Raw genomic sequence first — 19,756 nt, 5'->3', positions numbered from 1 at the left:
CTACTGACGTATTAAGATCGCGTTGCTTCAATATGCGTTTTCCGTGTTTTGCCTTGGCGGCGCGCCGGCGTGGAGGATATTGATAAAGAGATTTATTTGATCGTTCGGTCCGCTGTCCCCGCAACGTTCTAGAAGGCAGATGTGGTTAGGAGTGTCCGCTTGGCCCGGGTAGAAGTCGTTTGTCTGACTTTGTGAAGCAATTGAGAATGCTTGCGTGTTCAAGCAAACAGCCACGGCTCCTAGTAGCCTGTGGAGCGAAACACAGGCGCCGGTGTCTCTTCCGATGCCACATGCACTCCCAAACTTCAAGACCCAGTCGTCCGTGACCAATTGAGCAACATTTGCAAGTGCACCTACGAGAGCAAGAAAAACTGGCGCGGCCAATGTCGGCCTTCCCAGTGCAGTGTCTTGCACAGTAAGCTATTGTGAATGAGGTAGGTGTTGTCATGGCGAGGAGCACGAGTCGCTAAGTACGTGGTGGGAGGCAAGCCCTCGGATAAGGACGCTTGCCACACCTTCCATGAATATTCCTTCCTGGTTCCACGGCACGCACGCAATTCTTTTCTGGGACCCAAAGACGCTGTCCTATTCTCTTTTTTGCATCATTCGCGGCACGGTCATCCCCCACTAGCCCAGCAAGTCAGCTAGCGCGGCCTCCCTCTCACTCAATACGCCGAAAAACTGCAAAGGCTCTCCAACAACACCACCACTCACTCAACAACTCGCCACCTGCATACAGACCTTGCAGACCCGCCAAGATGTCTGAGCCGATCCGCAATAAGAAGATGGACTCCATCTCCGCTCCGTAAGTCTCTTCCTGCCCCGCGCCACACATTCTCAAACGTCGACGAAATCGTCACCGCAACGACAGCCACCATGGACGTCCCCCAGTCTAACAAGTTCACCAACAGCACCCCCCAGAACACACCCGCCAACGCTGCGCCCATATCGTCGCGTGCCCAGCAGCCTGGCGTAGGCACCATCAAGGAAGGTGAGTCGCAGTAATTGCTGTTGTTACCCCTCCGACCCCGCGTGTGGTCGTTTTCCAGGGCTTGACCGCTAATTCGAATTTTTCACAGAGGAGCTGGAGCGTGCCGCCGCCGGACTGTTCGCTGCCAACCCCGCCCTCGTCTCCATGATGCAGGCGAAGCTCAGCGGCCTGGTGGGCAAGTCAAGCGGCTATGTCGAGTCGCTGCCCGTCTCAGTCCGCCGCCGCGTGGCTGGCCTCAAGGGCGTCCAGAAGGAGCACTCCAAGCTCGAGGCCCAATTCCAGGAAGAGGTCCTGCAGCTCGAGAAGAAGTACTTTGCCAAGTTCACACCACTGTACCAGGCCCGCGCGAAGATCGTCAACGGCGAGACAGAGCCCACAGAAGAGCAGGTCACGGTTGGCGAACAGAAGGACAAGGACGACGAGGATGAGGACGACGATGAGGAGACTCCCGAGCTCAACAAGGAAGAGGGCAAGGACGTCAAGGGTATCCCAGAGTTCTGGTTGACCGCCTTGAAGACCCAGCCCGAGCTTGCCGAGATGATCACAGATCGGGATGAGGCGGCACTGAAGCACCTGGTCGACGTCCGTATGGAGTATCTCGACCGCCCCGGCTTCCGCCTGATCTTTGAGTTCGAGCAGAACGAGTTCTTCTCTAACAAGTCCATCTCAAAGACGTACTTCTACCAGGAAGAGAACGGCTACGGTGGCGACTACATCTACGACCACGCCGAGGGCGAGAAGGTCGACTGGAAATCAGGCAAGGACCTGACTGTTCGCATCGAGAGCAAGAAGCAGAGGAACAAGAGTGGGTGCTTCATATATTATGTTGCAGAATAGATGAGCTAACCGTACGCAGACACCAAGCAAACCCGAGTAGTCAAGAAGACCGTTCCTACAGACTCTTTCTTCAACTTCTTCGACCCACCGAAGCCCCCCCAGGACGAGGACGATGCTACCAGTGATATTGAGGAACGCCTCGAACTGGACTACCAGCTTGGCGAGATTATCAAGGAGAAGTTCATCCCTCATGCCATTGACTGGTTCACTGGCGAGGCCCTCCAGTACGAGAACTTTGACGAGTTCGACGAGGGCGACTTCGAAGATGAGGATGACGAGGACGAGGACGAGCTCAGCGACCGCGACGAGGATGAGGAGTCTGATGACGAGGTAAGTTATCCCTGGAAACGCTTTTTTGTTGTACGGCATACTAATCATCTCGCAGGACGATGACACAAAACCCAAGCAGGAGACTACCGAGTGCAAGCAGAGTTAAATGGCTCGATGTGGCTGACAGATATCCTGCGATTTGGGACATTGGGCTTCTTCTTCCAATCTACATGCCGGCATCATGACGCATTTTGGTGGTTACACGGTTCTCGTTATATGATCCAACGATTTCATTAATTCCTTACGACCCCTCGACGCCCTCACACCCCCAATATGTTTTCTCAGTATGGCGTAACACTGCATCAAAGGAGTTGGAGATGGTTGGTTCGAGATCTCTGGTCTAGCTATCCAACCCAACTACTATGGTCAATCTTCCTCCACAACCATCTGCCATAGATCAGGTTGCAACCAGGCACTCGCTAGTGTGACAGTACGGCATACAGCATTGTCTGACGCTAAGTGGGCTGTCCAGCGGTATCCTATGGTCGTGGAAAGATGCGACGTGGTATTTAGTGGTGTTCAGCATATTGTTTCTGTTAAGAGGCAAAAATTTGGAGTTGGGAATATGGTATGGGTGGTATTCAAACAATATAGATTATGCAATGCTTTTGATACTATCTTTGTGTTTCCACCCTTGCGTTATGTGTAGTCATTTTGTTGGTGGCCTCTCATAGCTCTGGTCTCTGGTGTCTATCTTACGGCCACTGACCTCGCGTGACTGTGTCATCTGTTGTCGCTACTCGCACAATGATTGCATGTTAATATCTGGACTAACATAGTGCGGGGTACTTCGTGGTGGGGTAATATCGGGCTAAGCTCGGGGAAATTAATTTTTGGACAACGCGACACGAGAGGCATCAACGCGCGCAGTCGAAGCTGAAGACACTTTGCACCTCCCTGGTCTGACTTCAGACATACGATTACGAAACTCGCACCTACGTAACCTATCGACGTCCATATATCAACTGATTGACCCTCCCTGCGCGACCGCCGCAAAACCTCACAAATCATCACCATGGCGCGCAAGAACCCCAACATCATAGTCACAGGGACACCAGGCGTAGGCAAGACCACACACGCGGAACAGCTTGCACGAAGTACGGGATTCAATCACATATCTGTAAACCAGATCGTCAAGGACGAGGGTTACCACGAGGGCAAGGACGAGGAGACAGGAAGCTGGGTAGTGGATGAGGACAAGGTGCGCGAACCCCACTGCAACTAGCAAAACACTGCTATAAGCAGCCCATTTTGATGGTATTGCGAGACTTACTAACGCAATCCATAGCTCCTCGATCACCTTGAAGCTACCGACCTCAACGAAACCGGCGGAAATATACTCGACTGGCACGCGTGCGACCTTTTCCCCGAGCGCTGGATAGACCTCGTCATTGTACTGCGCTGCGACTCTACCATACTGTACGACCGTCTGACGGCGAGAGGATACAAGGATAAAAAGCTCGAGGAGAACATGGATAGCGAGATTATGCAGGTGTTACTTGATGAGGCGAGGGAGGCGTATAAGGAGGAGATAATTGTGGAGTTGCGGAGTGACAGTGCGGAGGATGTGGAGGGAAATCTGGAGAGAGTGGAGCAATGGATCGAGAATTGGAAGAAGGACCGAGCAGAGTAGGGAGTTCTGCTGGGTAGAGGGAATATCATGGGACATAATCGAGTTGGAAACTGAAATATGGGATTGTTGGTGAGTACTGACTGTCTCGTCTGTCTTGGTGTTGAGATGTAGGAACTGGGCGTATGTCAAGAATGTTTCTGTTCTACCCATCAACCTTCTTTGCCGCCAGCCATTCCTTCAGTTTATCCAGCGCTTTGGCCCGATGACTGATCTTGTTCTTCTCACTCTTCTCCATCTCCGCGTACGTCTGGCCCTCGTACTCGAAGCATGAGTCCCATCCTGTGTGCTGTTAGCTTCTGTACACTCTTCGCCATTACTTCCCTATCATGCTTGGAAAGAACAGCTTCAATAGCCACGGCTTACCAAAGACTGTAGATCCCCGACTCTCTACCAGCTTTCCATCCGTACGTCCCTGGAACAGCACAGGCTCGTGGCCTGGACCCTCGCAGTAGCCGAATGTGCAGACTGCTTGTGCGGATTTATCGTCGAAACCCGAGAGCATTTTGTGGAGGTTTCCAGCGCCAAGGGAAAGCATGAACCATTTGCTATGGACAATCAGACTTTGGGGTTACGGAAGGAAGGGTTTGAGATTATGTAGACGAAGCTCAAACAGGAGAGGCGCGGCAGTCACGAAGGTACTTACATATATGGGCCAGGCAGATCGTTCATGGCTTTGAAGCAAAGACATGTGTCCTCCACGAGAACAGGTCCTTTGATCTGAACGAGCATTAGCAATCGACTGGGCTCGCTTTATTTGATGTTGAACTCACGGCTTCAGCGGCTCGCCGTGCCTTGTCTGAAGTGACTTCCTCTACCGTGCCTTGAATTTCAACAAGGTCGACATTCTGGTTTCGAAGTTCAATCACGCCTTCAAGAATGGCTTGAACCTGTGGCGCTACGTGAGCTTTGTTTGTTATCGCAGAGACCGAGGGATTAGTCTCACCTCAGCTAACTTGTTCTTGTTGCCTGTGATGAAGTTCAGGTGCTTTGGCACTGTGGTGGTGGACGCCATGTCGACTACTGCGTAGCTGCTGTTGGAGTGCTTGCTATAAAAACGAGAATGTCTCGTAGATCGATTGAAGCTGATTTGCTCTCTTTGATGAGGAGGCCGGTGCGTTGGTATAGTCAATGGAAAGTTGTAATCTTTGAGGGCGAGCTTTCTTAGGGTAGTGTAGCCAACGCTGGATCTGCTTATGTGCACGTGTCTGCCGAGCGCCTTCAAAATATTAGTTTGACTCATGTGAAGCTCCAGGATATCGCCAATGATATACCGATCAAGTATCGCGTTCCGTAGTGTTGTGGTTAGTACCTGATAAGCAAAAGGACAGTATCGCGCTACAGGGCTGATTGACTCTCAATTCAATTGGACAATAAATGGGGTGTAGGGCTGAGGTTACAGCAAGGCGCAAACTCTGGTCTGCAGCGTCCAAAGGTGGAGTCTATGTTTAGACATCGAAGCGAGAAAGTACCCAATCAGAAAGCGCGTCACCGTGCCCTTCAGCTGTTCAGCAACTTACCACCATTGCCTTTCACAAACATCCATCACCGCGCGTGCCTATCGGCAAGCTTTGCAGAGTTCGCACTGCTACCTTATTGTTGCTTCGAACTGAAAGCATAGTTTTAACCCCGGCACTTCACGCCCTCGACGCAAGCCTCTACAACATTATTCGGTCCGCTCATATTGTCGGCTTGTTCCAGAGATTAGGGTGTCGGCGAGAGCGAAAGGGACGAGCTGCTCAGCATGGCTTCACTCAAGTGGCTGTTCTTGGGCGTGTACGCATCAAACAGGGTTTTAAGAATGCTGTTCCTTCCGATATGGTATCTTCTGCTACTCAGTCCGTTTCTGTTTGTCGTCACCTACTACTCCAGGCTTGGTCGGCAACTTGCAAGTCTCATACCACAAGATTTTTCAGTATTCGATCTTTTGCCACAAGTCGTTCTATCCGTGGTGTTCGTACTTCTTCCTACGAGATTACTGTCCGGCTCGGGGGAGATTACAAAGAGTAAAGATGGAGGGAAGAGGCGGGTACAATCACTACCATACTGGATTCCGGGTGCACAACATCTGGGAAGCATTATCTCTGGCGCGGAAGATTGGATGATAGGTGTGAGGTTAGTTATGGAAATCCAATAGGTGGGTTGTATTTAACAGTCATTCAGGGAGTCGTCAGTCACCAACATCATCGCATACAAGGCCGCAGGATCGAAGCACAACGTTACCTTCTCGACCTCATTTCTAGATCAAGTTTACAAGAACTGGGAAAATCTGACAGAAGCAGAGAGCAGCAGATGGGCTGTTCTTCGAAATGCGTTCAGAATGCCAAAGAGTGTTGAAAAGCAGTATTTCGAGCTGCAGCCCACCATCGAAAAGACCATCAAAAGGGAGATGTTTGAGGACCATAAAATGGAAAGTTTCGTAACTGCCTCGTTGAAGCTATTGTCAGGATCTTTACCGGACATGATCACATTCAACTCTTCCATCGTAGACCAGATGCAATGGGAGCGTGTATCGACCGTTGAGTTGACGGACGGTACATCAGAAGCCGAGTGTGACTTCTTCGCACTCATAAACGACTTTTGCTGCAATACAATCTTGCCCCCGGTAACAGGCAGCCAATTCACGGAATCGTATGCCTTATTGGCTTCCGACCTGGCCTCTTTCAATGCTTTGTACTATGCGCTCGCCCTCGGATTACCTCGCTTTTCTCCAGTTAGGGGTCTTCCTGCAGCAGCATTAGCTAAGAGGAGGCTATTGTCTAATTTCAGCAACTTTTTCAGCGAACTCTCAAGTCCACCTGTAAGAAGGGTGATAGATGATGACGAAAGTGTGAGCGGAGAAGAGATGGACGCTGACGACGATACGTTGCTTACAGCGCTCAACGAGCTCTTCAAAAAGCACGAGTTGCCAATCGTAGCACGAGCTGCAGTTGCGCTCCAACTCGTACATGGCATCGTCGCAGATGTCGTTCCTTTGGTTCTTTGGACGCTTCTACACATCTACTCACTATCAGGTTCTCCTGAGGGGCAAAAAGAAGACGCAACGCCTCTGGAAAGAATCAAGAAAGAAACTAAAGACTGGGCAGAAGCTGTCCAACCTCCTTCAATACATCCATTGTTCCCCGCTCCTCCGGAAATGTCGTTCGCATCGACGAGTCAAGCGATTTCTGAAGAGTCATTCCCATACCTGCGTTCTTGCGTCAGCGAGGCTCGACGTTTCTACGGTTCTTCTGCTAGCACATACAGAGTGACAAAACCAGTCACACTGGAAGAGCAGAGTATTGTTCCTGGTGAACGGGAAGAGATTGAATTGGACGTTGATTCATATGTTGACATTGGTTTGTCTACGGGTCTTATCAACACATCTCCAGTGAACTTCGTCTCTCCCGACACATTCAGGCCCGATCGTTTTATCAACACACCTCCATCGTCATCCATCGTCTCCCCTACCGACATGTCGGCGTCCTACAAGACCGCACTTGTTATAGCCATTGTAGCAGGTATCACGCAGCTTTGGGAAATTACGCCAGCCCCGAAGAAAAGTTTCTTCGAGAAATTGCAGGAAGCAGGGCAAGAAGCCCAAGCTGGCGCCGCAGCTATGAGTGGAGAAGAGAAACCCACCCCAAGCGAAACTAAGAAAGACGAGACGCCAGGTGTCTGGGAGATCCCCAAAGCGGATGACGGATCTAGTATGAAGGTGCCGAGGGGAGAGATCAAAGTGAGGATCAGGAGAAGAGAAGATCTACCGAAGCAGAAGGTGTTGAGGAGAGACAGGTAGCGAGCGTGCGATTGCAAAACGACAGACCGCACGAGTTGAAGTCGAGATGATGCCGTAAGGAGACATAACGGTATTGATATAGATGTATAGAAATTAGATCGACTCTGTTAACGATGAGTAGACTCTCGTTGATGTTGACGAGGGATGCAGGTCCTATGACCACCTGCGTACATACTCATCAGCATACGTTGTGTTTTCGGGACAGTCACATCGCAATAACAAAAATATAGTTTTGCGTACGAGCTAACTATCATCCTGAGGGAAAGTGAGATTACCCCTAACAAAAAACCAAACATACGAACTGCTCCACCCCAACTTCTCGTCCACAATACCCCCATCGCCATCACACCATCTCAAAACATACCAGCACAACATCGTCTCCCAAGCAACCTACAGTCCACCCTCTCGCACCGTTCTTGTCAAACCCTCGAGTCATAATTCAACGTTCCACTCCGCCAAACTAGCGGTGAGACACACCTACCAGCCTACGAACAGAACCCTCACGAGACAAACTCCAAATCCCGCTTCCCCGCGAGAACGTGCTCACGTATTCAACACGCGTTCCAGAGGTCGATGGACACATCAGCGTGAACCCGAAATCACACCGCAATGCTGCCGGGTTCGGTAAGGCTGCGGAAGCTACCGATTTCCCAACGAAGTATCACACCGCTGGGCCTTGGAGGTGGGAAGCGAGGTTGAAGATCGGGGGACGTGTCCTGTTATGCTGTGCATGAGAGGATAGACATGTAGGCGACTTCCGTAGATCGAGGATGACTGTTTAAGGTAAAGTCCACAGAATATTTATGTTAAGCGTAAGATCTAGGATGAGAATGACAAACAGGCACATCGAATGTGCATAATATTGTGCTCTTGTAGTTGCGGCTTGGATGGTGATGATACTTGCCCGACGAGATGCAAAATCTTAAGGGAATCGTCTCGCACGCTGGGAAAAGAGAATCATTCCTTGCAGTAGAATAGCTGTATCAGTAAACATGTTGGAGGGGATTGATGGCTTAATGAAATATGCTACGAATGTTGTCGTGCACGTGAAGTGAGATGCTTTATTATGACCACGTCAAAACAAGGCATGGGACAACGAGAAGTTTGAAGGCATCAAGAGTAGGAACATGACCACGAACGAAGAACAACAATAAGAAAACCAGGCAGAGAGAATGTAAACAAAAGAAATTATCATAACGCGTTGGTGATGCGAATGCCTGGACCAACGACGATGTTAGCAGCAACTGACAGCAAAGGACCCAAAAGTGGTGTAAGTTGTCATTGTCATTTCCGTGATTGCACTTTTCCCGCACCGCCACATAAATACCAGATGCGACCAATGCATCCATGCACGCCGTCAGTACCGCGGAGAGACATCAAGGTGTATGTTTGACCATTCATTTGTAAACATAACACCTTTTGGATGCCCATATCATGCCGCGGAAAGTTGAAAGACCCTGAAAAACCCCTGCCTGTTCAACCATGACTGTTTACACGTTCTCAAGGACTGTCTCCTTGAACTCCCGCTCAACCTGAGTATTGTTAGACGTACTCTTGCACAGGAGGGGGTGTTAGGAGGGCCGTACCTTCTGACCAGAGTCATCCTGGTTCGACTCGCCGTGCAGACCAAGGAGAGCACCAAGGTCGAACTTGGGCGACTTGAGGAGCTTGACCTTTCGGATGTGGACCTATGGCAGGTTAGCCTTGTTTTTCCCCGTACCCCTCTCATGTCCATGCACGTACGTTCTGCAGAGGGTAGATGCCCTGGGTGGCCTTCTCAATGGCGCGGCCAATAACCTCGGGGATCAGCTTCTGGGTGAGCTGGGCAAGAGTGCACGAGCTGGCATCGCGCTGGATGATCTCGATCATCTTCTTGCGGATCGCCCTGATCTGGGACGAGGCAGCGTATGTGGTCTTCTTGATCTGGTTCGGCCGGCGCTTGGTGAAAGCAATGGCGAACAGGCGGAGGAGGTAATCATCGGTGGTCTTGACCACGACGTTGGCCTCGATGAGGGATTGCCACTTGCGGACGAGCGAGCGGAGCTTGTCGGAGGTGAAGTCGAGGCCGTGGAAGTTGGTCAGGCAGTTCTTGCCCTGGACCTCGTCGACGCGGAGCTTGACCTTGCGGAAAGCGTGGTCCTCGTCCTTCTGGAGATCGGCGAGCGAGACCTCGAATATCCGGCCCTTCAGCGCATCGTTTGCGTTCTTGAGACCAGTGGTGCGGTTGACGAGGGTCTTGCCGACACTGCAGAGAAGAGACGAGTAAGCTTCCAATTCATTGACGCTGTCGGCGCTGCGGGGAGGCTTACTCTCGGATCGCGAAAGTTCCTGGCGCCTTGACGTTGTACCAGTCCTTCTTCGCGAAGGTGTCGGTCTTCTTCTTGAGACCCTTCTTTCCCTTTGAAAGGCGCTTGTTCTTGCCGACAGCCATGTTTGCGACGTTAGTAGTTGGGCGTCGAGGCGTGTGGTGATATCGTCGTCGGTGGTCGAGGAGCGAATTTCACAATGGTGTCTGGAGTGCTCGAATTAAGCGAGTCTTGGCTTGGGTAATCCAGCCCAGGGTCACGTGGTGCCACACCAACGACCCTCACCCCTCACGATCTCGCGAGGCGGCTACGCGTGCTCCCATTGGGCGTCATGCACTTTTGTGCAGCTGATGGTTTTTTGGGAGGACATTGTTCATGTCGCTGTTGAGGGCCTTGCCGCAGGACTGCGCCCAGGGCTCTGTGGAGGATGTTGCCACACAGGCTGGGAGACGCTACATGTGACGAAGGCTCATCATGTCCACAGAAACTCAGTCGCAAGTCAGGTGGTCGCGATGTCGACAATGCAAGTTGTGCGCAGTATGGGCCAGAAGTATTGTTCACTCTCTCATTTCCTGTCACGGCTATCGCCGCCGACTATGCACTCCGTGCACGACAACACTAAACTACACACAAACAAAGATGCGAGCCACGATCATCAACGTGCTCTCTCATTCCAACGCCTTCACCGTATTATCTCCTCGCCGCCAGGTGCCCGGACCCCCTCGTACTCTCGCCTTGACTAGCCAGGGGCAGTGGCTGTGCACCGCCTCGCCTGACACCGCACGCAAGTTCTTCTTCCGTTCCGCATATTGATGCCTCCCAAGAATGGCGCACGTCCTGTCAGCCACGACCACCTGTCGCATTTCCCCCTTTCGATCAGAAATTGCACAGCTCGTGTCCATGGATGGAATGCTGTGGCGGCGAAGGTGGAATGGGTTGATTAATCCTCTAGGGGTAAAATGTTGGATTTCCGTGTAAAGGGGGTGAACATGTATGCTCAGATGGGGATGTAGTTCGTAAGTCTTGCGATGGATTGTCGGAGTTTCTCCCATTCGGTCGCAATTCTTGACTTGGTCTCTTCATCTAGTCATGTCTCGACAGCAGTGTGCTCACTTCGCTGATCATACGGGCTCTGTCTTTGGCAGAGCTGCTCAAAGTCTGGGAAGCTGATGTAGCCGTCTGGAAATATTGTCAGCTCTCTGCTTAGTTCGATGACAAGAGCAATATTGCTCACCCTGCTGCCTGTACTGTCTTACGTAGCGCTCGCTCTCACTCCTGCATATAGCAGGTCTTCCAGAACCATATGAGGAGCTGGAGTGCATTTCACTGTGCCTCATCTCCGGAGAAGGCATTGGACTTGGTAGAGGAGTTTCGCCCCGCGGGGTGGTGGGTGACGAGGCAACTTTGGCGAGCAGAGTAGAGGCCTTGGTCGGACTTCCCGTTGATCCAGCAGAGTCTCGTCGAGAAGCCACGGGAACATGTGTTGTAAGACATGGCGAGGAAACAACGGAAGGCGTAAGAGGTGGGCGACGACTGCCTGATCTTGACCGTTGTGGTGCTTCGGTTGGTAGCGAATAGTAGTATCGGGTGTTGCTCGACATGATGAATTTGTATGCTGTGTAGCTTTTTCTCGTGCAAGTTGGAGGATTGGCGAGAAGTATGGATGCTGGAATGACGAAAGTAAGAGTGACACTTGGGAAGGCCTGGTACATATGAATGGTATGCCCAGACACTATTCACCCCTGCCACAAGTGTATACGCCTACATGCATGTCCCGGGGCATCCCTGTCAACGCCAGCGCTGCATCAGCAGCCGGAGCGTCCCACTCCACATCTTTGGCTTCTGATCCAAATGCAGCAAAACGCACGTCGCAGACAACGTGGATCGTTAGAGATGTAAGTGGCAGGGGGTGCTACGCTGTCATCCGCTCACTCGCCCTGACTTGGCCTCACTCAGCCAGCACAAGACTGTTCAGTATCGTCGCGAAACCGCGCCGCTGCTGCAGGCGTGAGTTGGCCACCAAAGCGGAGCTTGAGAAAGCCACCGCCTCTGTCAACACAATTGACGGTGGCACGTTGTCAGCCCTGGAAGGCTACGCTGTCCGTCCAGCGAATGCGCTCACGGTGACGGACGCCGGTATTGGCGTCGGCGATTCGTGTTGTGTGCCGGAACAGCGGGTGCAGAGGCGGCGGCACCGCACGCTTTGGCACCAAGGGGATAGGCGGATGGGAGCCGAGTTGGCAGAGGAGCATCCCATACCGACACCGTCATAGCCGTGCGCTGATGACAGGCTCGGGACTTGGAATCCAGCGGGCACATTTTGATTGTTATCGATAAGGTTTTACGAAAACGACGCCTTTCTGTGCCGTCCCCTACCAAGTGACGACATTTCTTACGTCGGTTGAATCTTCTATCAACCTGTGTCATGCATTGCATACGGAGCATGTTTCCAACAGTTGAGAGCAAAGCACAGCAAGGGCATCCTTTCACATCCCTCGTGCGCTGTGGTTAGAGCAAGAGCAAGCGAAGAGCAAGCATCAAGTGATTCTGATCATCATCTCACCGGCCTTCGGTACCGAAGTCTCCCACCGTGACATCTTGAGCATTGGCATCAATAACATTCGTAAATGGTACCACGGATTGCGCGACGATTGAGGGCCAGCCACGTTACCGGCAGATGAGGCCGCCTTCCCCCCACCGCTTGGAAACACCCTTCACGTGGCTGCTGTCGCTGTTGACCGGGTGAATAGCATGACACGCCTCCACACCAACTGAATCTGGAACCTCTTTCGACTGTTTTGGTCTCCACTTCCCACTTTCTATGCCAGCTTCCTCAACTCAGCTGTGTGAGCGCTCGAATTGGGAATCCCTCTCGAAAAGAGCGGAGGCCACTCCGCCTCCATAACCTTCGACTGCTAAGAGTCACCTCCAGCTGGGCATTACACATGCTTTACGACTTGTTACCATGCACTTGCGTATATACACTACTATTGCGCGTAGAGGTATACGCACGCACCTGCGTAGGGACATGCCCCTCTTATCCTCAGAATTCGTTGTCGCTTCGTCTCAGGTTCGGTCAACCCACAATCCTACCACGTGCCGCTCAAAATCCAACTCTACTGACACATCACAATTTGGACGAACCGCAAGGCAAGCAACGCCATGTGGAAAATTCCAATCGAAAATCTATTTGGCCACTGGATGGAATGAATTCGCCGTGAACAGGCGCTACTTATACAAGGCCCGCAATCAACCCATATTGAGGGGCACATGCAGGAGCCCGACTATGCCATGCTGCCCAGTTTGCTGCAACCCAAGGTTAGCGACACAGCGGACATATGAACATGGGCGCTACGACTATATGGACCAGTGGAACGGGTACATGTATGTGACATCCCGCCGTCATAGCCGCGGCCGTTTAAGAACGTGCACATGAGTATGTCAATGTTAAACCTGCCATATGAGTTCTAATCAAAGTTCAAATCTCGGCACCACTTGATATTTCCAGGGGCTAGCAAGATCCTGAAATGCCGGTGGAGTGTAAGCATATTGTTGGCCTTTCTTGTCTTCCAACCACACGCGACAGCCCCTCACCACCACACCACCACACCACTCCCAAGTATTCTCCGCAAAGTCCAGACGCGCTTCCATGGCAGATCTCGCGCCGATCGCACCCGAGGCCGGAACAACACACTCCCTTCACACGTGCATATATCAACATCACTTAGGCGCGCTTACTCCCACTCCTTCTATCCAACTACAAGTCGATGCGATATCCGCCCTTATCCACAATTTTCAACAACGTGCCCACGTACACCGGCAACAAGACCAGCAGCTAGACCTGGATTATGTGTTGTGCGTGAACTAAGTGGGGACCGGTCATGGGTACGTTGAGAAGAGCGGTAAGGCAAACACAACAGGTACATGATGATACACACATGGACATGGCGGTCGAGGCCAAGGTAAAGCGGGCCGCGCCGGTGACTGTTTTTCCGCTCGGAACAGAGGGGTCATGTGTGCAGGCAGCGGGTAGGGCGGAGAGTCTTACCACGCGCTGGTGTTGGCCATATCCACGTCCTGATGGCGGGGTCCGACACGTCTTTGCTGTGTGTTGTACCTCGTTGAGCGGAGATGATGAGTCCACGTGCTTGGTGGGTATGACTGGAGTGCAGCATGCGTTGTACCTAGATGTGGGGGGACGAAATGCAGGAGTTGCACATGCTCTCATGAAATGTAGGTAGGAACAACATGAGTGTTCCAACACGAAAATCCAGTGTCCTGAGTGCGGGAAACTCTCAGCGTGCTCTACGGATGTACAGTCATTATCGCTCTTTCACATGCTCAACAAGTAAGACGGTGTGTTTCTTTCGATATGATTACAAACCCCCGAACCATCAACCCCTACACAACTCCGCTTCTGCAAACACAAGCCTAAACACAAAACTGTCAACACGAAACGTGGTGAAGACATTTCATCCCACGTATACAAAGTTTGTTACTCCAAACTCGCGCACGACCGCGTGTAAAGGTCTACACCAGATACTAGGTAAACTCCAGTTCCCTGGCCTAGCACGAACACGACAGATGAGCAACCGTTACTCCGTCGCACGACATGCACCGTACTTGCGTCTCGATCTGCACCCAGCGCACTGCAACGAACGCTACGTTACACAGCAGCTATGCAACGGTGATTGACGACGGTGGTGGTGATCATGAGGGCATACCTACATACACGAGCACACAGAGTTACAGATAAGCTTGTGATTGAAACCGTTTTATCGATGTAAGCAGGACGGAAGATTGAGATGATGGTTCTTACACTTGTTCATACGTGGTGTGGAAGGACTGGCTTGCCGTATTAGGTTCACACTCGCATGAGTACGAACCAGTAAGCACATTGACGGTTTGTCAGCATGATAGTGTTGAGATATGGTATTGGAGTGATTTGTTTTTATTTTTCTATCAAGTTTATGTGTAGTTGTTGGGAACACAGTCTCGGCATTGCTTCTCTTTGATTGGCATCGAGTATACGCATTGTAAGGATGGTGCTTCCATACGAACCGTTGCTGCGCGTGTCTTACCGTTCAGTGCTATTGTTGGGATTAGCTTTGTTACATTGAGCAAATGAGATGGAGCATATATGTAACGTACGTCGACGTCTTCCCATCCACGGCCCTTCACGTTGGCCAGCTCGTCCATGGACATGATGTGCCCATTTGTAACTGCGGGTCGTGTCAGCCTGTGGTCTTTCCGGTGGCGCAAGCGTTGAGCTAGGTGTTGCGCTCATCTGCGAAAAGAGGGGTGCATAAACGAACGGGAGACTTACAGTAACCGGCTTGGATCTTGGCGTCAATCTCGACACGGCTGTCGGCGGGAATCATATCGTCTGGGATCGGAACACGCTCGTGAATCGGGATGCCTTGGTCAACGATAGCGTCATGCTTCATACTACATGGATGTTAGCTTGTTCTCATAAAGTTTGGAAAGTGGTGTAAGCAAGCATGGGGAAGCCCGCAGATGGCAACTTACTTGGACATGCTGAGCATCCTGTCGATCTTGGTGATACCGAGCCAGTGAAGAATATCAGGCATCAGCGCCTGGAAGCGCATATCCTTGACACCGGCGATGTTCTCCGTCCTCTGGAAGTACTCGCTTGCCCTGTCCTCTCCTCTCTTCCTTGCATTGTATACGAGGTACTTGGTTACCTCACCAAGCGCGCGACCCTCCTTACGGAAGTAGATGACCACGCCGCTTCCGCCCTTCTGGGCTTCCTTCACTGCCTCTTCGATACCGAAAGTGAGGTATGGACGGCATGTGCAGATATCAGACCCAAAGACGTCACTGCCGTTGCACTCGTCGTGGACACGGAGAGCGAGACGGGCGCTGGGATCAGACATCTTGGCTGGGTCACCGAAGATGTAAACGGTGAGACCGCCGATGGGGGGCATGAAGAGCTTGATGTCGGATCGAGTGATCAATTCGGGGTATGAGCCGCCCGTCTCCTCAAATAGTGTTCGCCTGAGAATCCCCTCGTCTGAGCAAAAATTGTTAGCTGGGCTATGATACGTAGTTGAGTGTGGTGCATACCAATGTTAAATCGCTCGGCTACACCTGGGAGATACCACACAGGCTCAACGGCGACCTTGGTAACAGCAACTTCGCCGGTTTCATTGACACAAATCTTGCCATCTGGGATAAGACGACCAGCTCTTACGCTCTCTTCTAGTTCGGGAAGCTTCATGTGCGCGCGAGTAATGGCAATGGTGGGCCTAATCTCGACATCGTCTTTGTCCATGATGTCCTTGTACAACCAAGGAGCAAGATGCCCATATGGATCCATGGCAACAATCTTCTTCTTGTCGCCCCATTGTGGGAAAGGACCGATGCTTGCAGCAGGTTCTGTGTTGGTGAAATCTGGCTTGTGGGTGATGTCGAGGTTCTTGCTTGCTACGGCGAGAGCATTGTAGATCGAGTATGAACCTCCATGTGCACCAATGGCTGGCCAAGCTTAGTAAACGTATAAATTGACGGATATATCGGGTGTACATACCATTACGCCTACGAATGGTATTCGCATGTCTTGATACAACTACAGGACCACGCACAGCAGGGTCTTTTGCACCCCAGACCATAGGCAATGGGTCAACACCAGCCTGGCCGGGATATGAAGTCAAGATGATCTTTGATGTCTTTGAAACGCTTGCTGGACGAGGCTCATCAACGGGTGTAGATGGCTCTTCGTACTGTTGACTAACTGCCTCCACGGCCTTCTCCGACTCAGCTTCCTTTGCTTTCTCCTGGCTGAGAGTACCGCTGGCCGCTGCGCTTGCTGCCTCATCTTTCAGCTGCTTGATGCCAGCAAGCATGTTTACACGTCCATTGATCTTGTCAACAGAAGCCGCTAGCTCGGAATTCTCCAGCCGCATTGCCTTGAGACCGTCCAGGATCTCCTTGAGAATAGCATCACTGGTGGTGCCTGACATGATTGGTTTTGGGTGCTCTCTGGCAGTGAAAGTTTGGGTAGGCAACGTAAAGAGCAGTACAAAGGATGGTATTAGCTTCCCACGGATGCAAGGGATGAGTCGAATGGAATGGGTTCGAAGTCCAGAAAGATAAGCACTCGCACAGCAGATCAAGCTCTATTTAAACGTTTCGACGTGTCCAAGAGACACAGAGAGGAGAGCGAAGAAGCCACGAGTAACGTGGTCGAAGGTGGGAGCTCCAGCACAGCTGACTACTGATGCGCCGACGGCGATAACTGATTGGGAGCGGGGCCCTACGGGGACACTAGAGGCGCTTATCGTCACGTGCATCGACCCAAAGGGCAGTTGCTATCGGAGTTCTCCACGCCGGGGGTGTCGCATTCAGAGTTCACTTCAACGTTCGCGACGAGTGAGAAGCGCGTCAGTGAGGAAGGCCAGACAGCTTCATACTGTTTTCCAGGACTGTGGCAGCAAAACGACGCGTCTAAATACTGCCCGCTCGAAAAGTTTTACAACAGCACCGCGTTTCGAACATTATCGACTGCTTTAGACACAAAAATGGTTTGTTCACGCTGCCTACGGCCGTGTCGCATGCGCCCGCTAATCGTTGCACAGGGCAAGCGCAAATCATCGAGCAAGCCGCAGGGGACGAAGAGGGTATAGTTCCCACGCGCGCCTCCGACGGCCGTTGCGCTGACCAGTTGCGCAGAAAGAGAAGCTCCCGACGACATTCCAATGCCTGTTCTGCAACCACGAGAAAAGCGTCTCCGTCTCCATTGAGAAGAAGTCGGGCGTCGGCAATCTGCAGTGCAAGGTCTGTGGACAGACGTTCCAGACAAACATCAACTGTATGCGCCCTGGTGGGAGTGAGGGAAGCATGTGCACTGACGCTCCACAGATCTTTCTGCGCCCGTCGATGTCTATGCCGACTGGATAGATGCCTGCGATGCCGTCGCGAAAGAGGCTGCGGCTGGCAGGGCTACTGAACCATCGACCTTCCGCACCGGCGCGCTTCCAAAGCCCTCGAATGACGACGACGATGACGACGATGGGTTCATCGAGCAGGACGAACTGGATGCCGAGGGTGAATATGCGGACTAGAGCATGTTTGTAGGGCCAGTGTACATCATACGGCTTGGTGAGTTGGAGTTAGGATTCGCATCTGAGGCGTTCAGGGTATACCAAGGAAAAGAGGCCCACGGTTTCACGGCGTTCTCTTTGCAAGCTCGTGTATAGTAATGTGGAACATAGGTCTCTGCTTCGGCAGACATACCAAAGTGTAGGCATGCGCGTAACAATGTCTATGGGAGAAAAAAAAATATAATCCTTGTTTATTCAAGTTGGCCGTTCATCCATTGTCAGTTACAGCGAGGTGAGGTCAACTGAAATGGCATATTCTTATTGGAAAAACTCCGTTCTTGAGTGAAAGCTTCAAGGGCAGCTATATATCTTCCACAGGCCTTCATGCTTTTATAAGTCGAGACTAGATCGAGGGTTACCCCTACGCCAAACCACCCACCACATGTCGTCATGATGAAGATGCAAGGATTCTCAAATACCCTACATAGTGTAGAAGCGGTCGCCAAAGTCACCCAGTCCTGGAACGATGTAGCTGGACAGTCTGTTAGCAATGCCGCAGTGAATCCAGAAGGGGAACATACTTCTTCTCATCCAGACCCTGGTCAACAAAGGCAGTGACAACCCTCACCTTGGGGAACTGTTCTGCGAAGCTCTTCGCACCCTCAGGGCTAGCAATGAGATTCAGGAAGAGAATGTGATCCTCGGGCACACCCCTCGACTTGAGGACCTCAACCGCCATGAGCGCCGAACCCCCTGCATCCCAATCAGCACATATTCAGACACACACTCAGAAGACTTACCAGTAGCAAGCATAGGGTCCAGCAACAACACCCACCGCTCGGCGATATCCTCGGGCAACTTGTCATAGTACAACTTTGCCTTAGACGTCTCCTCGTCCCTCTGAATCAAAATCTTTCCAATCCTCACAGACCGGCAGCAGTTCCGCAGCCCCTCCTCCATGCTCTCTCCTGCACGCATAATGGACACTCCGCAGATCTTGCCCTCAAACTTGACACCGGCATAGGTCCGCCCCACCGGCGTCGTGATCTCGTGGCTAACGACGGGAAGGTGGTTCAACCCTTCTTCGACCAATAGCCGAATGATGCGGTTCGAATAGAAGATGAAATCTGCTCGATTGGTGTTTTTGTCGCGGATCATGCTTGGATGGTTAGTAAGAGAGGCGATGGTGGCGATCATTGGGCCATCTTACGTTAGCAGGGCTATCAACTGCGGCGTTTGGGGCAGGATGTGGACATTGGCCTGGGTGAGGGGAGTTGAGACGGTTGCAATGGGCTTTTGGGTGTCGGGACGGTATTCCGGGCCTACGCTTTGCGAGGGGGCTGTTTGGGGCTCGGAAGACATTTTGTGTTGATGTATGGTTTGGTATAGTATAGAATGTATGAAGTGGGGTAGTTGGAGGGGTTGTAGGCTGAGAACAGGTCAGTCGAAAATGAAGTTTGTCAAGATGAAAGCGTAGACGAGCTTCGACGAGAGTATGCAAGAAGGAGAGAGGTCACGTATTAAGTTCAACCATGACTTACCTCAGCTTTGAAGCTCTCAGATAGGCCTCTGTCAATGGCTACAGAATTGGGCAACACTCCGGTAAGTGGGGCACAAGGACGGTCTTAGATCACCTCAGAGATAGACGAGCATGTAAGAGAAACTACAACAAACGGACACAGTGTCAAGATAACGGGGAACGAGGAGAAGTGGACTCGACGGCCAGGCACGCGACATAGGCGACCTCCACCATGAGCTCTCCCACGCCAATGACGCCCTCCCTTTTGGGTTAGTGGGATCTGGTAGTGGGGACTCTGCTTG

General features: G+C 51.8%; 10 protein-coding genes across 10 annotated transcripts; 4 read left to right on the top strand and 6 right to left on the bottom strand.

Moving 5' to 3' along the window:
• Positions 1-311: 311 nt before the first annotated feature.
• Positions 312-2,763, top strand: P153DRAFT_367655 (NAP-domain-containing protein). The gene is made up of 5 exons (XM_033668327.1): positions 312-805; positions 912-991; positions 1,080-1,796; positions 1,848-2,158; positions 2,214-2,763. Exons 1-5 carry the CDS (start codon positions 759-761, stop codon positions 2,262-2,264), a joined length of 1,206 nt encoding a protein of 401 aa, XP_033522915.1. The 5' UTR covers positions 312-758; the 3' UTR covers positions 2,265-2,763.
• Positions 2,764-3,027: 264 nt separating this feature from the next.
• On the top strand, positions 3,028-3,785 carry P153DRAFT_318444 (P-loop containing nucleoside triphosphate hydrolase protein; the record flags this gene model as incomplete). Its single annotated transcript, XM_033665058.1, has 2 exons — positions 3,028-3,359; positions 3,447-3,785. Coding segments are annotated over exons 1-2 (525 nt in total), but the record flags the coding sequence as incomplete, so codon positions are not given.
• Positions 3,786-3,862: 77 nt separating this feature from the next.
• On the bottom strand, positions 3,863-4,990 carry P153DRAFT_39314 (Ham1-like protein). The gene is made up of 5 exons (XM_033671209.1): positions 4,735-4,990; positions 4,562-4,678; positions 4,435-4,508; positions 4,155-4,336; positions 3,863-4,070 (listed from the first exon to the last, which is right to left on the bottom strand). Exons 1-5 carry the CDS (start codon positions 4,801-4,803, stop codon positions 3,934-3,936), a joined length of 579 nt encoding a protein of 192 aa, XP_033522913.1. The 5' UTR covers positions 4,804-4,990; the 3' UTR covers positions 3,863-3,933.
• A 542-nt stretch (positions 4,991-5,532) lies between these two features.
• On the top strand, positions 5,533-7,566 carry P153DRAFT_292683 (uncharacterized protein; the record flags this gene model as incomplete). The annotated part of the gene is made up of 2 exons (XM_033663848.1): positions 5,533-5,903; positions 5,952-7,566. 2 exons carry the CDS (start codon positions 5,533-5,535, stop codon positions 7,564-7,566), a joined length of 1,986 nt encoding a protein of 661 aa, XP_033522912.1.
• A 994-nt stretch (positions 7,567-8,560) lies between these two features.
• Positions 8,561-9,106, bottom strand: P153DRAFT_39261 (uncharacterized protein). Its single transcript, XM_033671162.1, has one exon. The coding sequence runs from the start codon at positions 8,913-8,915 to the stop codon at positions 8,631-8,633; it is 285 nt and encodes a 94-aa protein (XP_033522911.1). The 5' UTR covers positions 8,916-9,106; the 3' UTR covers positions 8,561-8,630.
• P153DRAFT_367651 (ribosomal protein S3Ae) lies at positions 8,569-10,039 on the bottom strand. Its single transcript, XM_033668326.1, has 4 exons — positions 9,876-10,039; positions 9,310-9,811; positions 9,153-9,254; positions 8,569-9,098 (listed from the first exon to the last, which is right to left on the bottom strand). The coding sequence occupies exons 1-4, from the start codon at positions 9,995-9,997 to the stop codon at positions 9,057-9,059; spliced, it is 768 nt and encodes a 255-aa protein (XP_033522910.1). The 5' UTR covers positions 9,998-10,039; the 3' UTR covers positions 8,569-9,056.
• A 949-nt stretch (positions 10,040-10,988) lies between these two features.
• P153DRAFT_367650 (uncharacterized protein) lies at positions 10,989-11,504 on the bottom strand. The gene has a single exon (XM_033668325.1). The coding sequence runs from the start codon at positions 11,471-11,473 to the stop codon at positions 11,024-11,026; it is 450 nt and encodes a 149-aa protein (XP_033522909.1). The 5' UTR covers positions 11,474-11,504; the 3' UTR covers positions 10,989-11,023.
• A 3,285-nt stretch (positions 11,505-14,789) lies between these two features.
• P153DRAFT_367647 (GTP cyclohydrolase-like protein II) lies at positions 14,790-16,992 on the bottom strand. The gene is made up of 6 exons (XM_033668324.1): positions 16,423-16,992; positions 15,960-16,370; positions 15,402-15,906; positions 15,199-15,320; positions 15,024-15,094; positions 14,790-14,962 (listed from the first exon to the last, which is right to left on the bottom strand). Exons 1-6 carry the CDS (start codon positions 16,853-16,855, stop codon positions 14,957-14,959), a joined length of 1,548 nt encoding a protein of 515 aa, XP_033522908.1. The 5' UTR covers positions 16,856-16,992; the 3' UTR covers positions 14,790-14,956.
• A 239-nt stretch (positions 16,993-17,231) lies between these two features.
• On the top strand, positions 17,232-18,186 carry P153DRAFT_367646 (Elf1-domain-containing protein). The gene is made up of 4 exons (XM_033668323.1): positions 17,232-17,416; positions 17,471-17,512; positions 17,565-17,703; positions 17,754-18,186. Exons 1-4 carry the CDS (start codon positions 17,414-17,416, stop codon positions 17,954-17,956), a joined length of 387 nt encoding a protein of 128 aa, XP_033522907.1. The 5' UTR covers positions 17,232-17,413; the 3' UTR covers positions 17,957-18,186.
• Positions 18,187-19,621, bottom strand: P153DRAFT_367644 (uracil phosphoribosyltransferase). The gene is made up of 5 exons (XM_033668322.1): positions 19,477-19,621; positions 19,146-19,364; positions 18,736-19,094; positions 18,517-18,688; positions 18,187-18,467 (listed from the first exon to the last, which is right to left on the bottom strand). The coding sequence occupies exons 2-5, from the start codon at positions 19,295-19,297 to the stop codon at positions 18,416-18,418; spliced, it is 735 nt and encodes a 244-aa protein (XP_033522906.1). The 5' UTR covers positions 19,298-19,364; positions 19,477-19,621; the 3' UTR covers positions 18,187-18,415.
• Between the last annotated feature and the right edge of the window lie 135 nt (positions 19,622-19,756).

This window comes from Dothidotthia symphoricarpi, assembly GCF_010015815.1.
Source record: "Dothidotthia symphoricarpi CBS 119687 unplaced genomic scaffold P153scaffold_12, whole genome shotgun sequence".
In the NCBI taxonomy this organism is placed as follows: Eukaryota; Fungi; Ascomycota; class Dothideomycetes; order Pleosporales; family Dothidotthiaceae; genus Dothidotthia; species Dothidotthia symphoricarpi.
The sequence above is the reverse complement of the archived record's forward strand: the minus strand, read 5'-3'. Positions and strand labels throughout refer to the sequence as shown.